This window comes from Halichoeres trimaculatus, unplaced genomic scaffold, assembly GCF_033239565.1.
Source record: "Halichoeres trimaculatus isolate MK-OKI-2021-1 unplaced genomic scaffold, fHalTri1.1 fHalTri1_scaffold_6, whole genome shotgun sequence".
NCBI classification, from domain to species: Eukaryota; Metazoa; Chordata; class Actinopteri; order Labriformes; family Labridae; genus Halichoeres; species Halichoeres trimaculatus.
The window spans coordinates 37,120,006-37,147,404 of record NW_027437184.1 but is presented as its reverse complement, the minus strand read 5'-3'; the positions used below and the strand labels follow the sequence as shown (position 1 = coordinate 37,147,404).

At 40.0% G+C, this 27,399-nt stretch overlaps 2 protein-coding genes across 4 annotated transcripts in view; both read right to left on the bottom strand.

Moving 5' to 3' along the window:
* The window catches only part of jhy (junctional cadherin complex regulator), a 34,712-nt gene extending 11,995 nt beyond the window's left edge, over positions 1–22,717 (bottom strand). For 2 of the 3 annotated variants that reach the window (XM_074671616.1, XM_074671619.1), the window contains exons 1-5: positions 21,834–22,717; positions 20,317–20,718; positions 12,752–13,397; positions 4,938–5,338; positions 3,697–3,991 (exon numbers count right to left, since the gene is read on the bottom strand). In XM_074671616.1, coding sequence (XP_074527717.1) covers positions 3,697–3,991; positions 4,938–5,338; positions 12,752–13,397; positions 20,317–20,718; positions 21,834–21,844 — 1,755 coding nt within the window. In that variant the 5' untranslated portion in view covers positions 21,845–22,717. Of the gene's footprint in view, positions 1–3,696; positions 3,992–4,937; positions 5,339–12,751; positions 13,398–20,316; positions 20,719–21,765 lie in introns of all 3 variants that reach the window. The other variant, XM_074671617.1, reaches the window with a different exon arrangement.
* A 231-nt stretch (positions 22,718–22,948) lies between these two features.
* hspa8 (heat shock protein 8) lies at positions 22,949–27,271 on the bottom strand. Its single transcript, XM_074671620.1, has 9 exons — positions 27,131–27,271; positions 25,840–26,049; positions 25,400–25,605; positions 25,164–25,316; positions 24,524–25,079; positions 24,215–24,417; positions 23,682–23,880; positions 23,375–23,607; positions 22,949–23,276 (listed from the first exon to the last, which is right to left on the bottom strand). The coding sequence occupies exons 2-9, from the start codon at positions 26,042–26,044 to the stop codon at positions 23,082–23,084; spliced, it is 1,950 nt and encodes a 649-aa protein (XP_074527721.1). The 5' UTR covers positions 26,045–26,049; positions 27,131–27,271; the 3' UTR covers positions 22,949–23,081.
* Positions 27,272–27,399: the final 128 nt, after the last annotated feature.

Here is a 27,399-nt window from a genome sequence, read left to right as displayed (position 1 = left end):
TACATCAGTTGATGAAAAACTCTTTTTAATTTAGTCTCGACAACACAACTGTTAAAAAAACAAAAAAAAACTACTGAATTGATTAAGCTATACCTGTTATTTCATATAAAAAATAACAGTTCTGATTAAATTAGGAAATCAGGTTGAAATAATAGAAAATTCCAAAATGTTGAGGGGGTTCACAAACTTTTGAGCAGCACTGTATAACCATATAATGCGGTGGCTGTGGCTCAGCGGTAGAGTCATCGCCTCTCACTGCTCCTGCAGTCACATGCCGTGTGTCCTAGAGCAAGACACTGAACCCCGAATTGCTCCCACTGTTGGTCAGTGGTGTAAGGCTGGGTGTGAATGTGTTACATAAGCTGATAGTTCCTGTGATAGAAAAAGCTCTACTATCAGTGAGTGAATGTGGTGTGGATGAGTGAATGAGACAGGCGGTGTTTGAGTGATCAGAGAGACTAGAAAAGCGCCATGTAAGTACTGCTCCATTTACCTTCAACATAATGGGCTCTAATTTCTTAGACCAGGCGCAAGCACAGGCGCACCTGCCCTGCGCCGGCCTTTGCCACGCAGACAGGGTGTGACTGTTGCACTTTGCAAGTTTCCTGCAGTGCCAAGAGAGTCGCACTCAAGGCGCAGAGAGGCGCAGAGGAGCGCGTTCACGCCTCCCTCCGCGCAAATGGCAGAGAGGGAGAAGAAAAGCCATGAGTGGGTTTAACACAGTCAAGCGCTGTTTTCACCAATCAAATGAGCGCCTCTCTTCGCCTTTAAATGCGCTGCGGCCGAGGCGCAGCATCTGATTGGTCTAACTGATCCCCGCCACCGCGGAAAGTGTGTTGGAAAAACCCAGTAGCAGAGACGGTCAGAGCCGCTGTCCCTGCAGCAGGAGAATGGACAACGAGGCACATCGGAGGACACGAAGCGCATCACTGTGTGGGCCAGCTCCCGGGACAGATGTAATCTGTTCCTTTATCATTAATAGGAGTACAAAATTAAGAGACAATTACACAGCTGGCTTACCCATTCAGAATACTTTTGATCCACCTGCACTCCTGGTTTGTCATCGCCAAATAGCAGAACCTTTGGTGATATACTGTATACTCTACCGGTGTCTCCGCCTCATCCTCCTTACAATACTGTACTCCATCTTTTTAGATCACGTTAAAAATAAAGACTAAAACAGAGAAATATTGGAAATCACAGGTAAATCCTGAGTAACATACATTTATTTTGTCTCTTTTTTCTTCGTCTTTTCTCTCCATCTTTTCTTTGAATTAAATGAAATGAGAGAAGCCAGATATATACTCAGTATCAGATGTTAAGGCTGTTCTGTGTTTAATTATGTTGAAATGCTGACTCAGCATTTCAACATATTGTTATCCGGTGACTTTATTAAACTTCTTATTCTTCCGTACGTTTTTTGGACCTTTTCACAGCCTTCAAATTTTGTCCGATTTTCACCGTTCAACTTTTAAACTATTCAGCTTGTTTAGGACATGTGTGCTATATCTTTTCACTTTTCTAACTATTAAACTTTTTGATTTATTCAGCTTTTTCCAAAAAAATTTCTCTATGTTAAACAGATGGGAAATGTCAGCTCCTTCCTTTAAATCTCCTTCAACTTTAACAAGCTCTAACTTCATCTTACTTCCACTTACAGACTTCAATTAAACTTTAAAATGTTCAGCTATCTTTCCTCTCTTCAGGTTTTTATCTGCTCTTAAACAGCTTTAACTGTTTTTGAGATTTCACTCTTCAAGCAACATAACACATTTTCAGCTCTAGTTCACATCATAACCCCCTTTTTTAACTTTTAAATGATTAAACTTTATTTAAAACATTTTACCATCAAAAACAGAGACTGAAATAATCTTCTGATCCACTGCTACTCCTTCAACTTCAACTGCTTCTACCTTTTGCAAACTTTGACTAGAGACTCTGTTCACACATTAAACTGGTCCTATTCTCTTTATCTCATTTAAACATTAGTCATAGATTTCTGCTTTCTTCTACATTTTTTAAGATTTCACTGTTCGGTTTCTCTCTTTGTATTTATTTATTTATTTTAACTTTTAAAGGCTGATTTACATTTCCATTGTATCCACTCTTTTTACCCACTCATTGTCTTTTCTTCATTCCTCTTACCATTTTTCTCGTCTTTATTTTACATTTTCAGCTTTTTCCACTTTTATTCAAACTTTTCCAGCTTCAGCATTTCAACGCATTTGCTGCAAGGAAATGCAACTTCTCTAGTTGTAAGATGTGAATCAGACTTCCAGCTGCCCTCGGGTTAACTTTCCATTATGACAAACGCCTTTAATCTGACATCAGATGTGACGGGACATTTAATTTAGATACAAATGTATATGCTGGTTCAGACGGTTACATTGAATAATGCTTTCTGTGATTGTTTATTGCATTAAAATGTGCCTGACACTCTGGAAACTTGACTCTGAGGCTTTGTTAACGTGAGCATGGGAGCATAACATGGGCGCCTCTCACCAAATTACAGCTGCAGAGGGTGTGCTCTGCTTTGCGCCGAGAATAGACCAGGTTGGAGCTGGCAAGCTTTCAGCACACTTTCTGCACCTTTTTTGGCACAAAAATGTCACTGTGCCAACATGAATCTGCCAACCAAGGGTCCTCACCTCTTATAAACTGTTAGGACTTTGAGAAAACACAGGACTGGCTTAAAGATGTTCTTGTTGAGCTGCTACAGCTTCCTGTTACATGACTGGACATCAAAGCCTGATAAGCCTACAAAGCCACACCCACTATAGAACCACACAAGCTAGAGAACACTCATTGATTTACTCTGTTAAGAAAAATAATCCAACCTTTTACAGAAAAAGAAAGAAGTCCCAATTTCTCTGATGTCACATTTGAAAAGCCACTTAGAGCCACGCCCACTGAGTTTTGTACACAAGCCAAAGAACAATCAGAGCCTTTTTCAGTGGGTTATCCAGCTGTAAAAATTAAAAGTAGGGATTGAATTAACTGCTGAAAAGAGGCAAAATGTTAAAAAAAAAAAAAAAATGATGAAAAACATTGACATTTTGATAAGCTGGTATATGGCCACACCCTCAGATACTGAACAAAAGAGACCCACACCATACATGGTGGCACTGGGTCACAATGCAGCAACTTCCTGTTTCTTTGAGGATTGGCTATGGCCACACTCACAGATTTAGTACAGATGCTTATTGATTGTTCTAATTGAAATCTGTTATAGCTGTAAACCTTACATCAAGTGGATCAAACACACCCTGTTTACAGAAAATGTATAACGGAGCTCTGAAAACAGCCCTCAATAGGGGATTTTTACAGTTTTTTCAGCATTTAAAAACCATTTGTAATGCCAGGGAGCTGGATATGTGTACAAAGATCATCTGTTTTGTGAAGGGGGCCTGAGGGGCCTGACCGTTGAAAAGTGCATGGGGCACAAATGAGTATGTATGAGCATGAACACAGGTCCTACCTTTTTTAGGCTCATTTAGGCCCTCACAGCTGAAAGTATTCACAGATAATATTAATATTAATCAATATTAATATTAATAGTGATTTAAAAAATGACAGTCAGGTCCTCACACTGGTACTCAGACCCTGAAAAGCTATGCACAACCATCAGTATATCTCAGAGGAGCAGAGACATGCTTCTCTTTTTCAGAAACACATTAAGACTTCAGATACACAAACCTGCTGAGTCCCTCTCCCTCTTTGCCTCCATCTCTCCATCTGGACCAGGTAGCCACCAGAGCTGCTGTGGAGGGCCTCAGCTGTGTCCACAGTCTGACCAGGGACCATCTCAACCCTTCCTCCTCTCAGTGGCTTTCCAATAGGGGGCAGAACTGTGTGAGGGCCAGAGCCTGGTGATAAAGTGGTAGTGGGTATCCCTGGGAGTTGTTGTGAACTTTCCTGACAGTGGACCTCATGTGGACTCTTCTTCCTATTAACTCTTTGATAAGATAATGGCCATTTCCATGCTGCAGTTCTGAAAAATGAATGGTTTAGTGGTGAAGAAGTGGGGCTCCTGTGATATAAAATTACAAAGTATAATAAAATGTGTTCATCATATTATTAAATATTGACCTATAACTGTGGAATATTTTTTTCCTGTGATGACACAGTTTAATTTTCTAGATTTAAATCACTTTTTTTGACTTTACTCCAGGTGGTTCTACATGTTAAAGATCTCAAGTTTTGGTTTTAACTCAAGAACAGCGGTCTTCGACAGCGGGCCCTTGGCCCATAGGGAGTCATTTAGGGTAGTGTACCCCAAGGGTACTTTGACATGTGGATAGCAGGACCTGGGATCAAATCCTCAAGCTTCTGATTAAGAGACCAACTTGTGTTTCCACTAAATTTCATTTTAATAAATCTTGCAGAGACTGAACTTTCCGGATCAGATTGTTAAATTGTTAATTTGTTAAGGGCTGGGATAATATGCTGTTTTCCCCTGATTCTAGTCTATTTATGGTTTTTGGGGGTGCTGATTTAATTTAATTTACAGTTGTTCAATATTTCATGTTTTGGGGATTTTTAGTTCTCTTCTTTAAAACCAGACCAAGTGAAAAAGTTGCATAATGACTTTAACAGGTGACATATTTTCCCAAAAGTGCTCATCACATGTGAGTCAGTTTATAGCATAGACTGTATAAAACAGGTTAAACAGGACTTTTCCAGGGGAGATGTTACTACATAGTGAGTAAGTAAAGCCCTCTGCTGGAGAAAAGCAGTAACTGCTGATGAACAAAGACTGAAATGAAGGGGATTAAAAATTAGAGAAAAAAAAAAGGGGGGGGGGTTAAACGATTTAGGAATCACGATTTAAAATGTTGTACTAAAGGTACTAAAGGGAATCATTTTTTTTCTCCCACCCCTTGTTAAAGGTATACCACTGTCATCTTTAAAGAAAATAAACTGTTTTTTTTCCATACCTTAGCCATGTTTCAGGGGACATCTCCAAGTTTTTGTTTTGAAGCTGTGCAGCCACACTTCTCTGAGACGTCTGTGAGAATTCTGCTGGATTTTTTTGGAGATATGGGGGAGAGAGTGTAACTTCGAGCTCTGACGTAGGGATCCAGTGTGGACACCCCTGAAGAGATGTTAGGTCCATGATGCTAGGTTCAGTCTGCTCCCTCTGCTGGAATGGAGGGAGATGAGGTAACGTGCTGAGGTTGATGTTCAGGTTGATGGTAGGAGGCCACTCCAGATTTTTGGGCTGGGTAGAACAGGATTGTATCAGACCATCTCCCTCCTCTGTTCTGACCCCTAGGACAGGAGCACGCTGCTGGGGAGGGTTGGACTCCTCTTTGTTTTCTTTACTGATCTGAGTCGCCTGAGGTTGGAGCAGGACAAACAGTTCAAGGTTAAATTCATTTACTGATAAAAAAAAAAATACCTCAGTGTTTATATAGGCAGGATTTATTCTGAGTATTTTCAGTAAAAAGTTTTAAAGTAGTTATCACACAGATTTAACCACCAATAATTAAGTACAGTGTAACAGAAAACCTAAATATTTTGGTTAAAAACACTAGATTTTTACAGTAGTCTTTTCTGTTTAAAAATGTACAAAACTTAAATAAAGTGCAAAATACATTACATTTACAGAAATTCCATTAAGAGTTCTAAAGGGATATACTGTTATTTCACAAGTTTTTCCTAAATTATTACCATCAAACACCTTCAATAAAGTGACAATGCAAAGAGTTCTGCAGTAAAACACTTGAATTTTACAGACTTTTAAAGACCCAGACCATGTTGTGGAGCACAGACAGCTGGTCAGTGCCATGTAAAGACAGCGTGTTCCCCTGCATAACATCTAAATGTACAGCAGGGTCTCATATTCAATGCTTTCCCTCCTCTCTCAAGGTATTCACTCAGGTATTTCTCTGCAGAACTCTTTGCATTGTCACTTAATTGAAGGTGTTCAATCATAATAATTTTGGAAAAATGTGTCAAATAATGGATTCTCCTAAATGTAATGTTTTTACACTTCATTTGAATTAGGATATTTGACTTACATTTTATAGGTTTTTGTTTGGCAGCCATAGCTGCCAGTCATCTATGTTTATGATTTTTTTTGTTTTTTTTTGTTTGTTTGGGGTTTTTTTTTACAGTGTATTGTACTCCTTATTCTTTCAATTAACCAAAAATGGTTAAAAAGAGCTGAAGCACAACAGTGGTTATGTTATCCTGTGTCACATTTTTTTATTTGGTTGTTTTCTTTTTTTTTTGTCTTGTCCTGTCTAGCATCACAACAACAGAATTATGCTCTGGTTCCTGTATTTTGCAGAACACATTAACTTTTCAGAGGGAAGCCATATGTGTATAAGGCTCCCCTTGAGTTTTAAAAAGAAAGTATGACACAGTTACCACCAGCTCTCAACAGATGGTAACTGCTGAGTGTCAACTGTTAGTGTTAGTCAATAGATGGTTTTGGCAGTTAAGCTAAATTAAACAGAATGGGGCCTTTTCCCCCTCTTAACTAAAAAAACAGTTATTCATACAGGTATATAAAAAAACAAGCAGAGAGATCTGTTTTATGTGCAGTTCTGTTTGTGAAACACTGAGCCCCACTGGATGCTTTTCTTGAAGAGAAAATACCACACGGAGCAGAGAGCGATGCACCTACAAGTCTGCTCAGTGACAATACTGGCAATCAAATTCTAGATATGACCTTAATTTTCTCTGAAATCAGCCTTTGCTTCCCTGCATTAATAGATCCAACTGTTTTTATTTCTGTGAAAAGTGCAGTCCTTTAAGGTTTGACATCTAAATGTGGTGTAAAAGCCCCAAACCCAAAAACTAAAATCTCAGGAACAGCAGACAAAAATGGGCTCTATTCCACCTCAAGCACACAAAAGGCAGCTGCTCCTCCATGCATTATCTCACCATGTTAGTATCCAAGCATGTGTCTCAGCATCCACTCCTGCTAATTTAGCAAACATCATTATTTCTTATCTGAATTCTCGACACTGATGTGGGACTGTGCTTGTCAATGTACGGATAGCTACTCCAGGTTCCAGAGAAATAAAAACCCCTCTACTCCCCGCCTGCTTTGCTATGACTTCATTATTTTAAGTATAGTTATTCCTTCTAACAAACTCAACACCAGTGAGCAGATCCCTGAAGGATCATTCACAGCATTTAAAAATCATGGTGTGCTTTAAACACAGAAGCAAGGGGGTGATTGATGAAACTAAGCAAAAGAAACAAACTGTATAATCTTAGTATATTTTATATTTTAGTTGTTTGACAGTTTCTCTCCATCGTCCTGGCTCATTTCTTGAAACAGAAATTAAATTCTCAAAACTCTAATATCATTTGGCAAAACAGTCTTACAGTTTAGCACAACACCATAGCTCACTTGCTCAAGCTCATTTCTTTTCCAAAACTGTTCAGTCATGCTTCAAAACTAAATTCCATACAAAAATTCAGTGCTGCAAAATATCCTTCTCAATTGCTTTGGCTCATGTCTTGAAACAGACCGGATGTGGTTAACTCTCAACACTTGTTGCTTTGCCAAAATAACCTCCTAGATCAGCAAATCACCATAGATCACCTGCAAAAGCTCATATCTCTCCAAAAACTCCTTAGTGATGTGTTAAAACAAAGTTTTTTTTCTTTCTCATATAGAGAGTCAGTGCCCCCAAAATGCATTGTCTCTTTTACTTTGTCTGAGCACTGCAAGTCAAAACAATTAGATGTTTTGTTACTATGGCAGAGGACCAATATCTTTTATGTCCACCTCTCAGTCTGAGCCCAGTTCTTCACTGACAATGGTTACTGTAGTCTTTTTTTTCTAGCCATCAGAATCAATTATATATATATATATATATATAAATATATATATATATATATATATATATATATATATATATATATATATATATATATATATATATATATATATATATATATATATATATATGTAGGTTTGTTCTCGTTATTTTGAGAATGTAATTTCCGTTTCAAGAAGTGAACCAAACCAGTGGACAAAAAAATGTAACATTTAACATTTATACTCAAAATAAATATAAACCAAGCAGCAAACTCCGGTCTGAGAATATGAGAATATGTTGTTTATCATATTGAGCTTTAGAGTCTATGGAGTGAGAAAACAGGAATAAGGTTAAGTTGGCTTGATAGGTTAGTTCCGGCAGTGCCATAAATTACATATATCAACAGAGGAAATGCCAGTAAAATCAAAAACTTCACCAACCATGGTCCCAAACTCATCTGTTGGCTGTGGCCCTCTTTCCTGGGCTCTGTGCCGTATCTATGATGTAGATCTATGTCTAACAGCATCAACAGTGCCACTTGCTGTTGTGTTGTGCACATTGCAGAACATTGCTCAAGTCGTGTGCTGGCGTTCATGAATAAGTCTAAGTCCTGCGGATGCGGATCAGAACGGCGGAAAGTTACTGCCAAAAGTCACGTGACGGCGGGGAGATCGTGCCAAAAGTCAGGTGATGTGGTAGAATCATGTCAAAACTGTTTCTCCTACTTGCAGAATTGTTTCTCCTACTTGCAGAATTTTTTGTTGTGCAGAATTTGTTGAAAGATTTTATTTTTGCGCCTCAAGGATATTTTCATTTAAGTGAAAATACATTTTTCTGTATTTGTGAAGCAAGATGTATTTGTTGGAGAGACATTTTTTTTTCATTATTAAAACTAAATACATTAGTTGTGAATTATGTTTTGCTTTTGCAAATCACACTGAGTTTGTTTTTGAATCACTGGCCGCAAATAAAACACAGTATTTGTGTTTGTGAGGTTTTGGCAGTAATCTAACTCCATACGCAAGCTCCCCCAATAAGAGGCACAGCTGAGGGTCACGTGACGGCCGGTGCCCTATGGCTGTAGGCGAAGCCCTTGCCACTACCAATATGGCCACTATAGCCAATGTGCTTCATTTTCCGTTTCAGAAACAGACGGGTGACGTCGGGGAGACTACGTCCATGTTTTATACAGTCTATGAAATAAACCCTTTTAGGATACTTCTCTGCTAACCAACACAGAAAACATCACTGACCCTGACAGATATAATATTCATTAAATCTAGTCCAACCATTATGAAAGGTCAAAACATTTGTTTTACACAAATCCATCCATCAATTCATCTATCCATCCATCTATCTGTCCATCCATCTGTCTATCCATCCATTCCCAGTTAAATGTGTTATTTTACCAAAGCGGTGATCTGCTTTAGAGTTTCAGGAAACACAGAGATGGTCGAAACAAGCACATACACATTTAGAATGTGAAGACTTGCAGTGAAGACGGCATGAGCACATCTTGTCTGTTTTATTCATGTTCAGTCCGCATAACAAAAATAACTTCAATAACTTCAGGACTTCCCCCAGGGGCTACGACCACCAGAGTGGATCGATGGTATTGATGGGACGAAGACTTTTCACTGAATGCAGCTAAATCTTTGTGCCTGACGAGGTGAAAGTCAGAAACAAGTGGATCCATTGATCAACACGTGTTTGTGATTGCATCTAATGGGCTGAGATATAGTGTTTGGGGGTGAAGGGAACAGGATGCCTTAGTGTGTGTGTGTGTGCATGTGCGTGCGTGCGTGTGTGTGTGTGTGTGTGTTTGTGTGTGTGTGTGTGTGTGTGTGTGTGTGTGTGTGTGTGTGTGTGTGTGTGTGTGTGTGTGTGTGTGTGTGTGTTAAGAGATGTCTCCAGCCTGTTTCATTTTGGTCATTAACTGAACCACACAGACAGTCAGCGTTACACTGGATTACTGTTAGCTGTTAGAGGATGAAGCACACGTTTCAATCACTGCACCCCACACATTCACACACATCCACACACACTTTGAGCTCATCTTTACCCATTACCCCTGCCATTGCCTTTTGTAACCCATTATAAAAATTCCAATCAGATGGAGCAAATGAGGCAGGCTGCATTGCGTTTTGAGCGCTGTAAGCTCTGTATTATCTTTTTTCTGCTAAATTGGGGGGCCCGTAATTGCTTGTCAGCAAGCCGATGCCACAACAAAGTCTGGCAAATGCAGCTTGCTATATTACCTTGTGTACCGAGGAAACATCTGCTTTTCCCAATGAAGACTTCAAAGAGGCTGTGGATCTTGAATTGCATTTAGCTGCTATTGTGGCCTGCCCAGGTAATCTTGATTAGGTGTTTAGACTGAGGCAGGGTATACAGTGGCAGAGAGCTCCCCAGAGCTTTGGTCTAAAGCTATTAAAAGATTGTACATTATGTTCCCCTGGCTTTGAAGTGAGAGCCTCAGAGAAGAAAGGGGACCCTAAGGGGTGAGTGCAATAGCAGAAGATTGATCTGCTACTTCTGTCTTTATCAAAGGAGGCCCAAGCCCCAACCAAGCCAATCATTGCTGCTGCCACTCTGCCACTTGGCTGGGCTAAACATTTGCTGTATCAGGAAATTGTATACATTTAATAACATGTCTAATTATCACAAGTTGCCTTCAGATGGCCACTCTTTTCAAAAGGTCAACAACTGGTTTGTCTGAACCCACATTGGTTCAGAAAAACTGGTTTTAATCTGCAGTCTAGTTTTCTCCCTGGGACATCACCAGTATTTCTTTATCTTTTGGCCTTTAAGCCAGTATTTTCTAATGATCTCACTGAAAACATGTTAATAATACCTATTAAATCATCCACTGTGTAAAAATAAATGGCTCTTTTCCAATTAACAGCACCTGACGAAAATTATTAGCATTGGATACTTCAACCCCAGTGGGTCCTTTTAATTAATGATCCTTTCAAGACATCAGAGGACATAAAAACATCCTTTACCAAAAACTTCTATAAAAACATAACATTTTTTTTTCACTTTTCTTGCTTAAATCCTTTAATTTACTTTAATTCTGATAAAAAAATACTAAATATTTCATTATTTTTATTATATTATCATTCATTCAACCCTTTAAATGCCCATTTGATTACATGATGACACTGTGCTCATTTGAAAAATACACGTACAATGAGTTACTTTTTATATAATAAATACGAAAGTACTGGGGTTTTTAGTGATAAAATGAGCATTTAAAAAGTTAAAATGATCAAAAATGATTGAATAGTAGGTATGTTTGATTAGGACTGAAGTTAAGTGAAAGATCCAAGCAAAAAAGTAGAATAGAATACTAATCTGTTGTGTTTCTATAGCAGTTTTTTGTAGAGATCATTTTTGTCCTGTAATGTCCTCTATGGGTTGTAAACTTGCACTCAGTGGGATGTTGACCGATTAAAAAAGCGAACTTTGAATTTTTCACGAGAAAAAACTTCCATATAGAATACCACAACCAAAATTACAGCCAAAATTTGAGCAAAAAATGACCTGAAAGGACAAAAATTTCCCTGATTATCCAAGAGGGTTAATCAATTTTGTGAAATAGTGACGCTGTAATTTTAGTAAAAAAAATGTTTCTGATCTGAGTAACATTTAACAACCTAACAACAATTAAGCATGTAGCTGTTGTGCCTCAATAGTTCAGATAAGATTTCCTGCTTTTTATGGCTTCACACCCAATTCTCAGATAAATCCAACAGAATAATAGACAGGATGCAAATTGGTGCACTCCTCTCTTATTCCCTGTGTCGCCCATTAAGTGAGAGATGTCTTGGGGGAGATGGCAATGAAAAACTAATAAGAAAATTCAGAAGGACAATGACCAATCACAAGGGTTCAGGAGGGGGAAAGGCTCTGGCTCTGTTGACAATTTTACAAAGCTAACGACTCTTGACTATGTAAATGGTGATGATATGAGACATTGTGGAGGGGCCAGGGCTCAGATGGGTGAACAAGGTTGGGGGTATTATAGCCAGCAAACAGTCCTGTGGCCCAACAAATGGAGAATGCAGGCCATCCTAACCAATTATGCCACTATGCCAGGTGCAGGGATGTCTGAGAGCCTATTGATAAGCATGCATTGCTGATGTTCTCGTTGTACACATGAACTCACAATAAGCCCTGCGTAGCTGTCTTCTTTTGTATGGTGCAGGAAAAGGCAGATGAAATCAGCTCTGCTCTTCTGTGGGATTAATTTCACAGACTGGGTCACAACAAACTTCATGGGATATTCTCTCAGCTCTAATAAGAGATGAAAATAAAAAGCACCTGTAAACTAAACCATCACTGAATGATGCAAGCCTGAAGGCAAACACAGACACAAACAACCCTTTCATTTAAAAAGCTGCATTCAGCCCACATATGTTGGTGTTTAGATCATGCTTTCATAAGTAAATACTCAACATCTTTACACTCTCTCCATACCTATCTCCATACCTACTGTCTTACTCTTATCATTTAAACTGTTTTGGTCTGGTACAACAGGAGCCACACTGTTCTGCCTGAGGCTCAGCATGTTATAAAGCCATCAGTGGTTGTCATAGCTGTATCCGAAGGTCTCGGATCAGAAAATGTTTGGTTCATTTCCGGTAGAAACAGCCCAAATGTAGAAAATCATTTTTATTTCTTTAGCTTCTGAACAAAAACTTGTTTTTTTTTTATCAGAATTAAGTTTTTTAATAAACAATGTTTTCCTCAGAGTGTACCCCACTTCGCCCCAAGTGCCTGAAACTGTTTGTATTAACAGTTGAGAGCAGCACCTGGTGTCTGTTTCTGTAACTGCACCTGTTCCAGCATGTCTGACAATGACCAGTACAAACCTGTGTTGTTCCGTTCAGATCAATGCTGAGTTTGCTGAGTGTGTGTCTAGGAGCAAATGCTATTCACAGAGACTATCTCACTACACAGACCTTTGGACTCTTGTTCAGCCTCTTCTTTAGTGCATGCACCATCATGTAGGAGTTGTGTTCAGGTTTGTCACGTCCCAGTGTTACTTTGTTGTGTTTCACAACATCCTTCGTCATTTCTTCCAGCTTTTCTCCTGATATAACCTTTGGGGTTGTCTGCGCTATGGTTGCTTGTGATTTGTTGGCCCCTCCCTCAGCACCTCCTGGTCCTTGCTGGTTGAAGTTTTTAAACTGTTGGATGTGCACAGCATGTTTATTTTTTACATACGTTGGAGGAGGGCAGGATAGACCGGAACAGTGAGCCTCTTGAGAACTGGGCTGTGAACTGTACTTGATATAGCTGGCAGAAATCACTGAGCCAGTCCCACTGTGTGGTGGGTGCAGATGATATGGCTGGTCGGAGTGTGAGGGAGTCAAAGGAGAAGTCACAACGACATCTGGATGTGTGTCAGTAATGTAGCTGTATCCTCCTTTTACAACAACTTCTTGTCTGTGAGCACATGGCTGCCTAGATTTACTTCTTTGGACCTTGTTATGTTTCATAACAGAGGGGACTGTTGTCCACTCAAAGTGGCCAGCTGCCTTCAGGTGACACTTCCACTTGGGATCATAGCGCAGCTCAGAGTATGCATCAACAGATAGGTACTGGCTGCAAGGTAAAAGAGAAACAAACATGAGGTTATGAGAGCTAGCCTGGGATTACTATTTATTTGGAAAAAAAAACTGTAAATATAGCTTTACTGCAGAGTGAATCAGTTCATATGAGCTTATAGTCCATTTAGTATTTCAATGTAGTTTGGAGGAAAGCAGCTTTCAAAATGACATTTCTATATCCAAACAAAGATTCACAGACACCTGTAGTTAGAGGTCAAAGGAAGAGGAGGCATTACACTATTATAAGAATGATGATGTACTCGACAACGAGAGTAAGGTCTTATCAGAGACTTCTCAAATTGAAACAGATGAGGGGGATAATGAGCCTGTATTTACAGATTATTTTCATATTTTCACCTCCAGGTTCACTAATAAGAGAGGATTTGAGAGCTACTAGCAGGGGAATGGTTCACAAATGATAATTTTCAGCTTATGAAATACTTGTAAATTGCAGGCTGAAACGCCCTTTCTGATGGTGATGAAAAGATCTCATTAAAATACAGATAAGAGAGCCCCTTTGTTGTGCTTACTGGGAGGACGAGGGGAGCCTAATCCTCCCATCGCAATGTTGTGTGTTGAAGGGTTGCCTAGGTGTAGGGTCCTTCACTTTGATGAGGCCAAAAGGGTAACAGATGTTGTCTAATGATTCAGACTCAAACAAGTTAGAGGATGCATTATTCAGACAGCTTGCAGCTGGGCTTCATGTCTCTATGTTATAGAAACACCTCCACCTTTTATTCATTTCCAAAGATACACACACCAAGGTATTAAAGGAATAAAAGAGAGGTAAAAAGAAAAAGGCTGGTCAGAGGGACGACACTCAAACATCCCTTTACAATATTTGGAGATAGGTGTAACTTTCAGTAAAGACAGATGGATGGAGCTGCTTCAATAGAAATCTCTCACTTGAATGAGGTACGCCTACTGGGTTTGTAAACTATGCAATGGCTCTGTGTGACTTATTTGCTTTGAGTAGAGAGGATGATGAGGGCATGATGATTTGAATGGGACGGTGTGCACTCCCCTCGCTGCTGTGAAATGGAGCCTTTTGTGATAGTATGTCATGGACTGAAACAAAGTACTCAGTAGACAGATGTGGAAGTGGACCCTCATTGGGCATCCATCTGCAGGGGTTAATGAGATGAGAGAGCAGAATGGCCCTTTCTGCTCTGGAGAAAGACTACTGTTGGGTAGCATCTGAAGGAAAAGACAAGGGAAAACAACAGCTACGGTCTACAAACGTGCACAAAAAGATAGGGTGTTGTCCTTATCTCAGGAGAGAGGGTGGGAAGGAGGGAGGGGGGGCTCCTTTTTAGTCACAATAGTCTCTGGTAATGGACCATGAGTGACCACTTACTATGATCTGTCCAAACAAAACATAAATCTAATTTCCCCCTGAATTAGTCTCATCAAAATGTAGCAACAGCGCTTGCATCTCATTAAGTGACTGACACCGTTTCATTGTGGGGTGATGAATGCAGGACATTTGTGTATTATCTGCTGTGTTCTGTGAAAATGTCTGATTGCTGCATTTACTCTGCTTGTTCTGTTCCATCCAAGCAGGACAATTACCGTCTTAATTGGAATGAATGTGTCACAGACAGTGAAAGTGACAGTCCAGTGAACTAGTCAAGCTGCACAAGGACGGCAACGAACCTCATTATGGAGAATAGTTTACATCACACCGTTTAATACTGCAGTGCTCTAAATTACACAGCTAGCCTCTTGTTTGCCTGGATTATTTCACAACGTTTAAGATCCACAGGTAAGATGCACCATAATCCCCTCAGCATTCAGAGGACACCTCTGATCTCTTTCACCCATCCACCACATTCACAGAGTCTTGCTCAAGGACACTTTAGCATGTAACTGTAGGAGCTGGGATCAACTCTTGACTTTCCTGTTTGAGAGATGACAACTCTGCCACTGATTAACAGCTGCCACATTTATATTTACTTGTCTTTTGACCATTTAGTACACTTTTCATTAAATTTCTACAATCACTAAATGAGTCGTATTACATATGTACAGTGGCTGGTAAGTGCAAACCAAAATTAGAAAGTCTAAAACGCCTTTACAAACTTTAAACGGACTTATATTCTGAATACATAATATAATAGGGTTAAATTAGTGAAACTGAAGGTTACAAGTCTTAAGGTGATCATTTAGACTAATTATGACACATTACATTTTGTCCCCAAAACTTGTGTCCACCTGATGTGAAGCCATTCTGTAGATATAAAACAGGCATTAATTTGGGCACCCTTTTAATGAGAGGGGTTCTTTTTTATCCAGAAAGTACAGTAGACATCACTGGAGCACATGAACTACAGACAAGGTGAGTTCTGTCTCAGATATTCTAGTAATTTTGCTATTTCCATGCACTGTCAGATATGGGCTCCGTAGTGTAGTCATTTGGTGTGACGTAATTAAAGTATTGATCTAAAAAAAAATTTCAACATTTTATATTGATTGACTACTGAAAACAATGTCAACTTTACACGGCTAGCCAGGACTAAAGACCGTCTCTCATATAGTTAGCCCACAAACTGTCCTTGATCTTGAAAATGTCACAAAAAGAACAAAAAGAATTAAATTGCACTAAAAATGTGACAGAATTTAATACAGAGAACCCTGAATAACTCTCTAACATGTAAAAATATAAATTTGAGAAAGAGAATAAGCCAGGACAATTCTGTATACATGTCCATGTTGTGTTGCTAAATGTTACAATAGCTCCCACGTCTTTTTGTGGGAATGTTGGTTTCTTCTTCTGACTTATTGTTCAAAAACATTTGAGCTTAAAGTTACAACTTTATCTTAATGAACTGTTAATGACTTTGAAAATTAAATAGTAATATTTTGTTCGGGCATACAGCACTTTTTGTCCAATGGTGTGACAGAATGTCCTGTGGTGTGACAAATTGAAATATGAGTGGAAAAGGCACTTTAATGCACGCATTCATGTACAAAGTTCTGAACAGCATAATGATGATACCATCGCTTTGCACATATAAAAATGAATTGAAGCTTAATTATGATTTCATTCAAATTATAATGAATATAACCCAATTGATTCAGTAAAATCTCTGTGTTTACTTTTTTTTTTTGGTTACTTTTTTGTGGAAATACAAACAGCTCAAATTGATAAGGATTGTGCATATTTGTCTTATCTGGCAAACAATCTCTGAATTAAATATCAATGTCAAAAATCTTGTCACACCGGTGGACAACTTACAGGACTACAACGCAAAAAAGAGTGAAAAAAAAAATCTAGAATAGATAAGGAATTGGCAATTAACACATTTAATTTTAAGTTACTCACATATAGAGCAATACAATTACGTGTCATTTAAAATATATTTTGGACATCTATTTTTTTCGACTTTGGATTTGACCAAACATCAATCACCCACAAGAGAAAAAACAAATCCACAAGATAAAAAATAATTTTACAAGCATTGAAACAAATCTACAAAGTCAAATTTTGACAGAAAGGGAATGTACTAAATACAAAAAAGAAAAAAAATAGATTGGCTAAAGTGGGTTACACGAATTGGACAAAACATAATTCCCTTACATAAAATTTTCATGGAGCTTTCAGCAGATTTCCAAGAGCCAGACCGCATAACCCACTATATCATGTTCTCACTTCATACCCCTCTTACCCTCCCCTTCTTTTGTGGTTCCTACTTCATTACTTCTCCATGGGGTCCTAATAAAAGGTGGGGTCCGTTGTGCCTGGAAGCTATGAAGGACTCCTTTTCAAAGCTTACCTACAACATTTGCTCATACAACACTTAATTCCTTGTTCACGTTATAACTGTTTAAATGCTATGTTTGTGTGTGGTCTTTGCTCATGAGAGAAACTGTTATAAACTCCACAAATCTTACTCTGCTGTGTCTTTCTTAAACACCTTCCGTCAACACAAACTGACTGACCCCTCAGGGGGTAATCACTTCCAGGTCATGTTGGGCGTTTAGTACATTCCTTTTCCCTCAAGATTCTGACTTTGTAAATTTATTTCAGAACTTGTAAAAGTGTACTGCCATTTGGAAATTTGTTTAAGTGTTCCAAACTTAGTAATTAGGGTCCTCGGCCTGAGCCAGGGCACCTTCTAGCAAGAGCTAGAAGGTGCCCTCGGCCGAAGGCCGAGGGCACTATTGTATTTCGTCCGTTTCTTTTTTTTTTTTATTATTATTATTCCCTCCTCCAGTAAATCGCTTATTAGGTCCTCTTAACATATTCGAAAACTCACCAAAATTGGCACACAGATTATGGATGCCGAAAATTTTCGTTTGATACTAAACATGACCCCCAACATCCCATAATAAGCTCAATAGCGCCACCTAGGCACACGCTAAGGGCCCTAGCTCGGGCTAGGAATGTCGTAGAGAGATGAAACAAACACCAAAATGTTCATATGATCGAGACGCAAAAATCATACGCTGCTACCCTGGACCCATCTCCAACAGGAAGCCGGCAATTTGCCCCCCAAAATAAAAATTTTTTTTTTTTTTAGCCTTTCTGCAAAAATTTTCTCCTCTGAAACCAAAAATGGTACAGGTTTGAGACTACCATCACATGACAGACTAGACCCTGCTCTCCAAAAGTTGTGAAGGAAGTTGTTATTTCGGGCCCAGTTTTTGAATGGTGAGCCCTCAAAGTCGCCGACCGCTTTTGGCCGATTTGGGATTTCTCCATGTTAGCAGATGAGGAGGCCGGATTTCAGGTCAAAACACACATTCTACTAGTGTCCCATTTGGGCCTCTAGACAAAAAACTAAAAGTCATAGAGCTTTAAAAATGACATGGTTGGATTCCTGACAAAATTGTCTACAACCATATGAAATTTTTACACAGATTAAGCCAACATTGTGACCTACAGGACAAGTAGTATGGAATGTTTCTCATAAATAAAAAATCCATTTCCAGCACTCTTCCATCTGTCTTGTGACGCATTTGTGCTTCTAGAGAAAAAAGTAAAACTCATACAGCTTTGAAAATGCCAAAAATGGATTCCTGACAAAAATTCCTATCAACATGATATTTTTGACACAGATTGGGGTAAAATTGTGGACTCTGTGAGGATTTCTTTACATTAGATGGCTGATAAACTCCACCTCTTCACTCTGATCACACTAGTGTCACGCTAATTAGAATTCCAAGCATTCAGCTGGTGATGTCATTCAGCATAGCAGAGGATACGTTGCCATGGTATCAACTGACTCCCTGACATCCCATAATATTCTCTCAGAGCCACAAGGCTCACTTTCACCCTATGCACACCAAAACAGTTCTAACTGGGGCTAGGAATGTCGTAGACAGATGAAACAAACGCCGAAATGTTCATCTTATTTTGTCGGACACATTGGAGGGAAAACCGGCAGGAGCCCGAGGACCCGTCTAACGCTGCTTGCAGCTTTAATTATTATTATTATTATTATTATTATTCCGCACTCCAGTAAATCGCTTATTAGGTCCACTAAACAAATTCAAAAACTCACCAAAATTGGCACACACATTATGGGCGCCCAAAATTTACGTTTGATACCAAACATGACTCCCGCCATCCCATAATAATCTCTCTACAGCCAAAAAACCTCTAAAACAGACAAAAACACACAAAAATGCCTCTAGCACGGGCCAGGAATGTCGTAGACACATGAAACCAACATCGAAACGTTCATCTCATTGAGACGCACAAAAAATATAGGAGGTATTTTTGCGTAGCTCCAACAGGAAACCGGCAATTTGCCCGCCAAAATAAGAGTTTTCAGAATTTTTAGCCTTTCTACAAACATTAACTCCACTGGAACCAAAAATGGTACTGGCATGAAAAGTGGCTCACGTGACAGACCAGACCCTGTTCTACAAAAGTTGTTCAGGACGTTGTTGTTTCGGGCCCGGTTTTCGAATGGCGAGCCCTCAAAGTCGCCGACCACGCAATGTTAACAGATGGGAGAGGAGCTTCGGTGAAGCAGTTGGGCCTCTAGACAAAAAAGTAAAAGTCGCACAACTTTTAAAATGACATGGTTGGATTCCTCACAAAATGTTCTTCAAGAAAATCATATTTTTACACAGATTAGGTCAACATTCTGGCCTACAGGATGAGAACTTTGTCCCCTTTTTGGGGGATTTGATCCTCCCCTTGGGCTGCTGCATTCCTGTGATGATGTCACACACTGATTAGGAATACCATGCAGCAGCTGGTGATGTCACTCAGCATAGCAGAGGATACGTTGCCATGGTATCAACTGTCCCTCCAACATCCCATAATATTCTCTTAGAACCATTAGGCTCACTTCCACCTATGCACAGCAAAACAGCCCTAACTAAGGCTAGGAATGTCGTAGAGAGATGAAACAAACGCCAAAATGTTCGTCTCATTTTGTTGGACACATTGGAGGGAAAACCGGCAGGAGCCCGAGGACCCGTCTAATGCTGCTTGCAGCTTTAATTTTGGTTTGCACTTCCCAGCCACCATGCCTAACCCATCACCACACGCAGCCACTGGGGGCAGTTTTTGAAACCCTAACTTTTTGGTTTGGAGATGACAGCCCTTCCACTGAGCTGTTGCCCATAAAGTGTGGATTAAATATTTTCAACCTCTTCTTTCGAAATGTTGACGTTATCAAAGGATAACTGTGGTTCAATTTTTACTGATATGTTCAGAGAATTTTAAGTGATAAAGTTCAGAGAAGGTATGCATTTTACACACTTTATCAATTAAATATAAATCCCATTGTCACAATAATTTCATGGGAAGAGGTGTATGGCTGCAGTAGACTGCTGATAGTATGTGAACGATTAGCAGGTATTGGATATGTGTATGTATATGTGTGCAGTATGTGTACAAGTGCTTGTGGTAGAGATACAGTCACTGAAAAGGAACAGAATAAGATTTCACTTACCCTCTTCCCTCCCTTTTCTCCCTGTGTGTTCTCTGTGGCAGAGTGGGGCTTGTCTTAGCATGGAGGTGAGCTGCTACCTCTAAGCTGTCAAAAAAATGGAGGTATTCAACATGGTTATCAGTTGTATCTTCATCATCACTGGACAGAGAGGAGCAGCCATTGTTTTTCTGAACCAGTTTGGATTTGCTTTGTTGGTGGTGGCTTAGATTCTTCTCGAGCCGCTGTTGGTAAGCTCTCTCCTGCACTAAGCTCTCTGTGTCGGACACTGCTGACTCCCACTCTTCACCAGGAATAGCTGCTCTTGAAGAAAGAATATCTTGCTCTGTCATCTTGCTCTGTTTTGTTTCAACACTGAGTCCTCTCATCCATGCTGCTGCTTTAGGTGGACCATCAACATCAGGACTGAAACCAACAAACAGGACAGGTTTATTGTACAAGATACACAGCAGTGTGTACGACCCAAATTCCAAAATGTCATGACCTTGTGTAAGATGTAAATGAAGGCAAAATACAATAATTTGCAAATCCCATATGTTATCAAGCTATACAACAGAACATAAACAACATCAACTGTTTCATAAAATCATTAACCATTCTGAATTTGATGAAAGCAACTCCCTTTAAAAAAGTTGAGACAGAGGCAACAAAAGCTCAATGCATAAATAAAAAACAGACAAGACTCTGTAGCGGAGATCACTGCATAAATAAAAAACAGCTAGGACTCTGTAGTGAAGATCACTGCATTAATACAAACAGACAGGACTAAGTAATGTAGATCACTGCATGGGCTCAGGAACACATCCACAAATCATTGTCTCTGAACTCAGTTTGTGTCATCCACAAATGCAAATTAAAGCAGTATCATGCATAGATGTGTGTGTGTGTGTGTGTGTGTGTGTGTGTGTGTGTGTGTGTGTGTGTGTGTGTGTGTGTGTGTGTGTGTGTGTGTGTGTGTGTGTGGCACGCGCACGTGTCTGTCTGTGTGTGTTAATTTGCCCAAGTCCTTCACTGGCAATGTTTGTTTGCATTTCAGTCATTGGTTGGAGAAAATGGCTAGTTTCCCTTCTCTTCTAAGCATTTTACATTCACCGATGTCTTGATTTCTAGTTTGTTTTTTTAGGTCTACACTTTCTCAGACAATTAGGTCCAGACCTGTTAGGTCTCTTGGTGTCATGGTCTTGGATCTGTACCAAGACTACATCCATTCTTTCGACAATCGGAGCAGCGTAGCTTCAGACTTTCCTTAAGTAAATAACCCCTCTGCGTATTTACAGCGTCTGAATCTCAACGTATATGGCGTCATCTAACCTCTGGGTTACTGCTAATGAGTTAGCTAACGTTCTATTTACGACATGGTTACATCAAAGTAAGTTCTAGCTCATTATGTCATTTTAATTGTAAAGCTGTCATACATCTTAGCAGAGCAGACAGAAAAGAAACGGTACCTACTTCAAACCTTCTCCTCACAAATACAACTCAGTAAGCGCACATCATTTTTAATGAACACGCTGACTCACCCGTTGTACATTGCCAGGGCTCGCCACAACAATGTAACTATGGCAACGCGGCAGTAATACTGTTGTCACGCCATCTGCACACGGAGGAAATGTAGCAACCAACCTGCACTCAAAAATCACATGCGCGTTTACTGAGCTTTATACGGTAAAGCCCACAAGCGTCAGAGCCCGTGGTACAGTCATGAGGATAGGTATCTCTCTCTCTCTCTCTCTTTTTTTTCTGTCTTCATTCAATTCCTGTTGCCTTTCATTTGATGCATATGGAATGTTTATCCATTGTACTATTGATTTATATGACATTTAGTGTTGAATTGATGGTTAAAAAAAGAGATAAAGAGCGCCAGGTACAATCAAGGTCCTATACGCAACTCTTTGACTTTTGTCAGTAGAAAGAAAAACGTGTCATTAGTTTTTCTCTGATAGTTTTTCAGTAATAGGTCTAATACTGCACAACTGAATCCAAATCCACGTCACTGTTACACAAATCAACTTTGTAATTTTAAATTCAAATCAGTGTTTTTAGCATATTTCCCAAGGTTACTGTTCAACACATCCCAAGGAACTTTAAATGTTTAACTGCTTCGTTTGAAAATTGGGATGTTTGGATATTAAAGTCATTGCATTAAAACTTATTCATTAAAACTCAGACAGTTGAAAATCGTACAATATTGGGATGTTTCAGTTTTACCAAATAAACTTCAGTTACAAACTGTGTTTGATAATGAAGTGACAGCTTGGTTTACACCATGATCTCATCGCAGAAACTTTATCCAAACTAAAAATGGAAAACATGTTTTAACCAGGGGAAACTGATCCAACCTTTAGTGTCCAGAACTGTGATTTTGCTGCACATGGCTGCAAAGATTGTCATTTGTGGATTTGAACTGGATACCTCCATTTCTAGTTTTTCAGGCTTCTGCACTCACTGGTTTTTACGGTCTGACAATAAGAGCTCACTTTCACAACGGAAATCCCGCTCTTAATTCTACACCCATAACTTCATCAGTGTAAGACTCAAGACTGGTGTAGGGTTACAAGATTCTTTATTTAGAGCCAACATATTGCATACATTTATACCCACAGCCAACACACCCATTCCGAGTTGTTTCCAGTAGAGCCTCAAATTCTATCATAAGTGATTCCTGAACCCCGTTTTTCACATTTTATTACACTCAATAGCTAGTTGTTACTTGTGCTATGAGGGTTCCTGTCTTAGAAAACATCTTAAGGATGAACTGAAGAAATGGCTTAATCGACCTCCTCAATGGTTGGTCCAGAGGATCCACCACCAGGAGCTGCACCACCAGCTCCAGGGAAGCCCCCAGGCATCCCCTCAGGCATACCACCAGGCATGCCTGAGCTCTGGTACAGCTTGGTGATGATTGGGTTGCAAACTTTCTCCAGCTCCTTCTGCTGATGCTCATACTCATCCTTCTCAGCAGTCTGAAACACACATTTAGTTGAGGTTATTTATCACATCAGTAACAGAGCATTTTAGGAGTAGGGGAAATAAAAATGAACATTTTTTAAACATTAAGTACCTGGTTCTTGTCCAGCCAGCTGATGACCTCGTTGCACTTGTCCAAAATCTTCTGCTTGTCATCGTCACTAATCTTCCCAGCAAGCTTCTCATCCTCCACGGTGGACTTCATGTTGAAAGCATAAGACTCCAAGCCGTTCTTGGCGGACACCTTGTCGCGTTGGACGTCATCCTCAGCCTTGTACTTCTCAGCTTCCTGGACCATGCGTTCAATGTCCTCCTTACTAAGACGACCTGGGAAAAATTTTGACATGTAAGACAAAACAACAAAAAACAGCATTTGTGACAATTACAGAAACTCAACTTACCCTTGTCATTGGTGATGGTGATCTTGTTCTCTTTGCCAGTGCTCTTGTCCACAGCAGACACATTCATGATGCCGTTGGCATCAATATCAAATGTCACCTCAATCTGGGGAACACCTCGAGGAGCAGGAGGGATGCCAGTTAACTCAAACTTGCCCAGCAAGTTGTTGTCCTTGGTCATAGCACGCTCACCTTCATACACCTGATGAGAGATTGTGAAAGATTGCAAATCCGTTTTGAAACTTGTTGATGGCCCTCCTGTATATAGTTTTTGTTGGACAATAGGACAGTCTTTTCCTCAAAGATCATGCAGCAGTCTCTGAAAATGTGTTAGATTGTTCATGAGACCAACTTTACAGGCCAAGACATCTGGATTTTTAGATCTGTTGTGAAGAATTAGACCTCTGGCTCCTGTAAACTACACTGCTAGACGCCCGAGGATGTCAGATCCAGCTTTGGTTTGCAACATATGGTGTCAACTGTGGTAGGAATACACACCATCACTATAGAGAAAAAAACTGTAGTACTGTACTTACCTGAATGAGCACACCAGGCTGGTTATCAGAATAAGTGGTGAAGGTCTGAGTCTGCTTAGTAGGAATGGTTGTGTTACGTTTAATTAAGACTGTCATGACACCGCCAGCAGTTTCAATACCCAGAGACAGGGGAGTGACATCAAGGAGCAGCAAGTCCTGCACATTTTCAGATTTATCTCCAGACAGGATGGCCGCCTGGACAGCTGCAAAACAGAGAAAGCACAAAACATGTAGGCATGAGTAAAGCTCACAGACAGAGCTACCTCAACAACTAGTGGGAAATAACCTGAGAGCTGAATCTCTACATACCAGCACCATAAGCCACAGCCTCATCTGGGTTAATGCTTTTATTGAGCTCCTTCCCATTAAAGAAATCCTGGAGCAGCTTCTGGATTTTGGGGATACGAGTGGACCCACCGACCAGCACAATATCATGAATCAGTCCTTTGTCCATCTTGGCATCACGGAGAGACTTCTCTACAGGGTCCAAGGTGCCACGGAAGAGGTCAGCATTGAGTTCTTCAAAACGAGCCCTGGTGATGGAGGTGTAGAAGTCAACTCCCTCATACAAGGAGTCAATTTCAATGCTAGCCTGTGTGCTGGAAGACAGGGTGCGCTTTGCCCTCTCACAAGCAGTGCGCAGACGACGAACAGCTCTCTTGTTGTCACTGATATCCTTCTTGTACTTGCGCTTGAACTCTGCAATGAAGTGGTTGACCATGCGGTTGTCAAAATCTTCCCCACCAAGATGAGTATCTCCAGCAGTAGACTTGACTTCAAAGATGCCATCCTCAATGGTCAAGATGGACACATCAAAGGTGCCACCACCAAGATCAAAAATGAGGACGTTCCTCTCTGATCCCACCTGAAATCAAAGTTACTTTCATCACTCTGAATGCACTATTTGTTTAACCAAATATTCCTTAAATACAGGGCCAAGCCTGTTTACCTTTTTGTCCAGTCCATAGGCAATGGCAGCGGCAGTTGGTTCATTGATGATACGCAGAACATTAAGCCCAGAGATTGTACCTGCATCCTTTGTGGCCTGGCGCTGGGAGTCGTTGAAATAAGCAGGCACCGTAATCACAGCGTTGTTGACAGTCTAAGAACAAATGAGGAAACATTAGCAAGGATTCCAAACCAGAGCTTGCCATATTTTGTCCTGGGAAGAGCCTGATATCTTACCTTCCCAAGGTAGGCCTCTGCAATTTCCTTCATCTTTGTCAGCACCATGGATGAGATTTCTTCAGGGTAGAAGGACTTTGTTTCACCCTTGTACTCAACTTGGACCTTAGGGCGTGTGTTGTCATTGATAACATTAAATGGCCAGTGCTTCATATCTGACTGCACAACTGTTTCATCAAACCTGCGGCCAATAAGACGTTTGGCGTCTGCAAAACAAACATATCCTTAATAACTGGAAAAGTAGTACACATAATCTTTCATCAATAACTCAGATTGAGAAAAGCTAGTCTTAAATCACTCTTGGTACAAATTGACAGTTGATATCCATACAAGAAAAAAAACATTATTTTTACAGCACATCATAAAAATAATGAACGTGTTAAAAAGAAGGACTTAACGGCTGAATGACCAAGTGGTAAATGAAAACCCTTTTATCTTACCAAAGACTGTATTGGTAGGGTTCATGGCAACCTGATTCTTGGCTGCATCTCCGATCAGCCTCTCACTGTCTGTGAAGGCCACATAGCTGGGTGTGGTCCTGTTTCCCTGGTCATTGGCAATGATTTCAACTTTTCCATGCTGGAAAACACCAACACAGGAGTAGGTGGTCCCAAGGTCGATACCAACTGCTGGTCCCTTAGACATGATTCCTAAAGCATAAAAAGAAACTTGTCTTCAGAATGTTAGTATGATTGTGCAAACTTAATGTTGAAATGCCAGCTAGAACCCAACCAAGTTAGTCACTTCCTAAACACAGACAGATGCGACAGGATCATTTGATTTATGGTTCTCATTCATCCAACATGCTCAAAGGCAAGGCAAGTTTATTTGTAGAACACAATTCATGCACAAGGCAATTCAAAGTGCTTTACAGCTAAAATAAAATCACAATAGGCAAAATTAAAATCATTGCATAAGATAAAAATAAAATCAAAGGCTACTCTGTTGGACCACAATTAATATCAATAAGTATAAACTGTGTTCATGAAAATCAGTGAATTTCTAGTTTCCCTCATTATATATTGTATAAATATATGAAACTGATGCCACTTAAAAAAATACCAACTCATACCAGCTAAAATGAGTCAGTGCAGTGTGCAAAGGAAGTGAAACCAAGAAAGAAAGAGAGACATAGATTGAAAAGAAAGAAGGAGAAGGTGGAGGGGGGGGGAGATAATCGTCCGTGAAATTAGGGATTGGAAAGACCCGGTCATATCCTCATATAACGTTGTCCTCACGCAGTTCGTGAAAAATGTCCTGGAAAGAATAATCGACCCAGCATCTGTCGAACTGTAGAAATCAATAAAATACCAAACACCATAAGCGCTTGGCCGTAAGCAGTCAAATGCCTTTAAAAGCACGTTTTATTTTGAAAGGACCAACCGGAATTGTGCGGTTCCTGGTAAGCTTGACGTTACTTGTTCGAGAACATTCTAGAACATCTCCGTGTTTCTGTACCCCTCCCCCAACCCCTTGTTTGCACAGTACCGTTAGCTGGCAATACTACACTTGCCGCACCGATACTTTGAAATCCGCATTCCGTTTTAAAGCTGTGTCATCTCTGCCCGTTACATTAAACAAAATTAAGAACAGAAATTTCTCCCATTAAGGAAGAACAATGACCTCACGAAATAACGGTTCTGTGGTGACTCTCTTTCGACTAGTATCACACGAGTAATAAGGAACGTAGGACATGCGAATCTGACCACTTGCTGTTTAAAAGTCACTTACCGGGTTGAGGGTGACTTTGGATGTTGGAATGGACAGCAACGAGGTACTTGTCCTTGCCGGTAGAAGAATGGAAAGGAAGTACTGTGGCCGTCGGGTGTTTTATATGACCGGCAAGGCGGCCAATCAAACGCCGAGACACTGAAGCCTGTCTCCACAGACCCACCAATGAAGCTTAGTTTGTTTGATGACGTTCGTAAACGCTGCGTAAAAGGCACAGACAAAGACCACATGGTCCTGGATCTGTCGACCATCGGCAGTTTCCATCAAAT

Coding starts and splice junctions, on each gene's coding strand:
- hspa8 (XM_074671620.1), bottom strand. CDS start 26,044: ATGTCTAAGGGACCAGCAGTTGGTATCGACCTTGGGACCACCTACTCC. Junction 23,608..23,681: donor CACCATCACCAATGACAAGG/GTAAGTTGAGTT, acceptor AATTTTTCCCAG/GTCGTCTTAGTAAGGAGGAC. Junction 23,277..23,374: donor GCTGGCTGGACAAGAACCAG/GTACTTAATGTT, acceptor TGTGTGTTTCAG/ACTGCTGAGAAGGATGAGTA.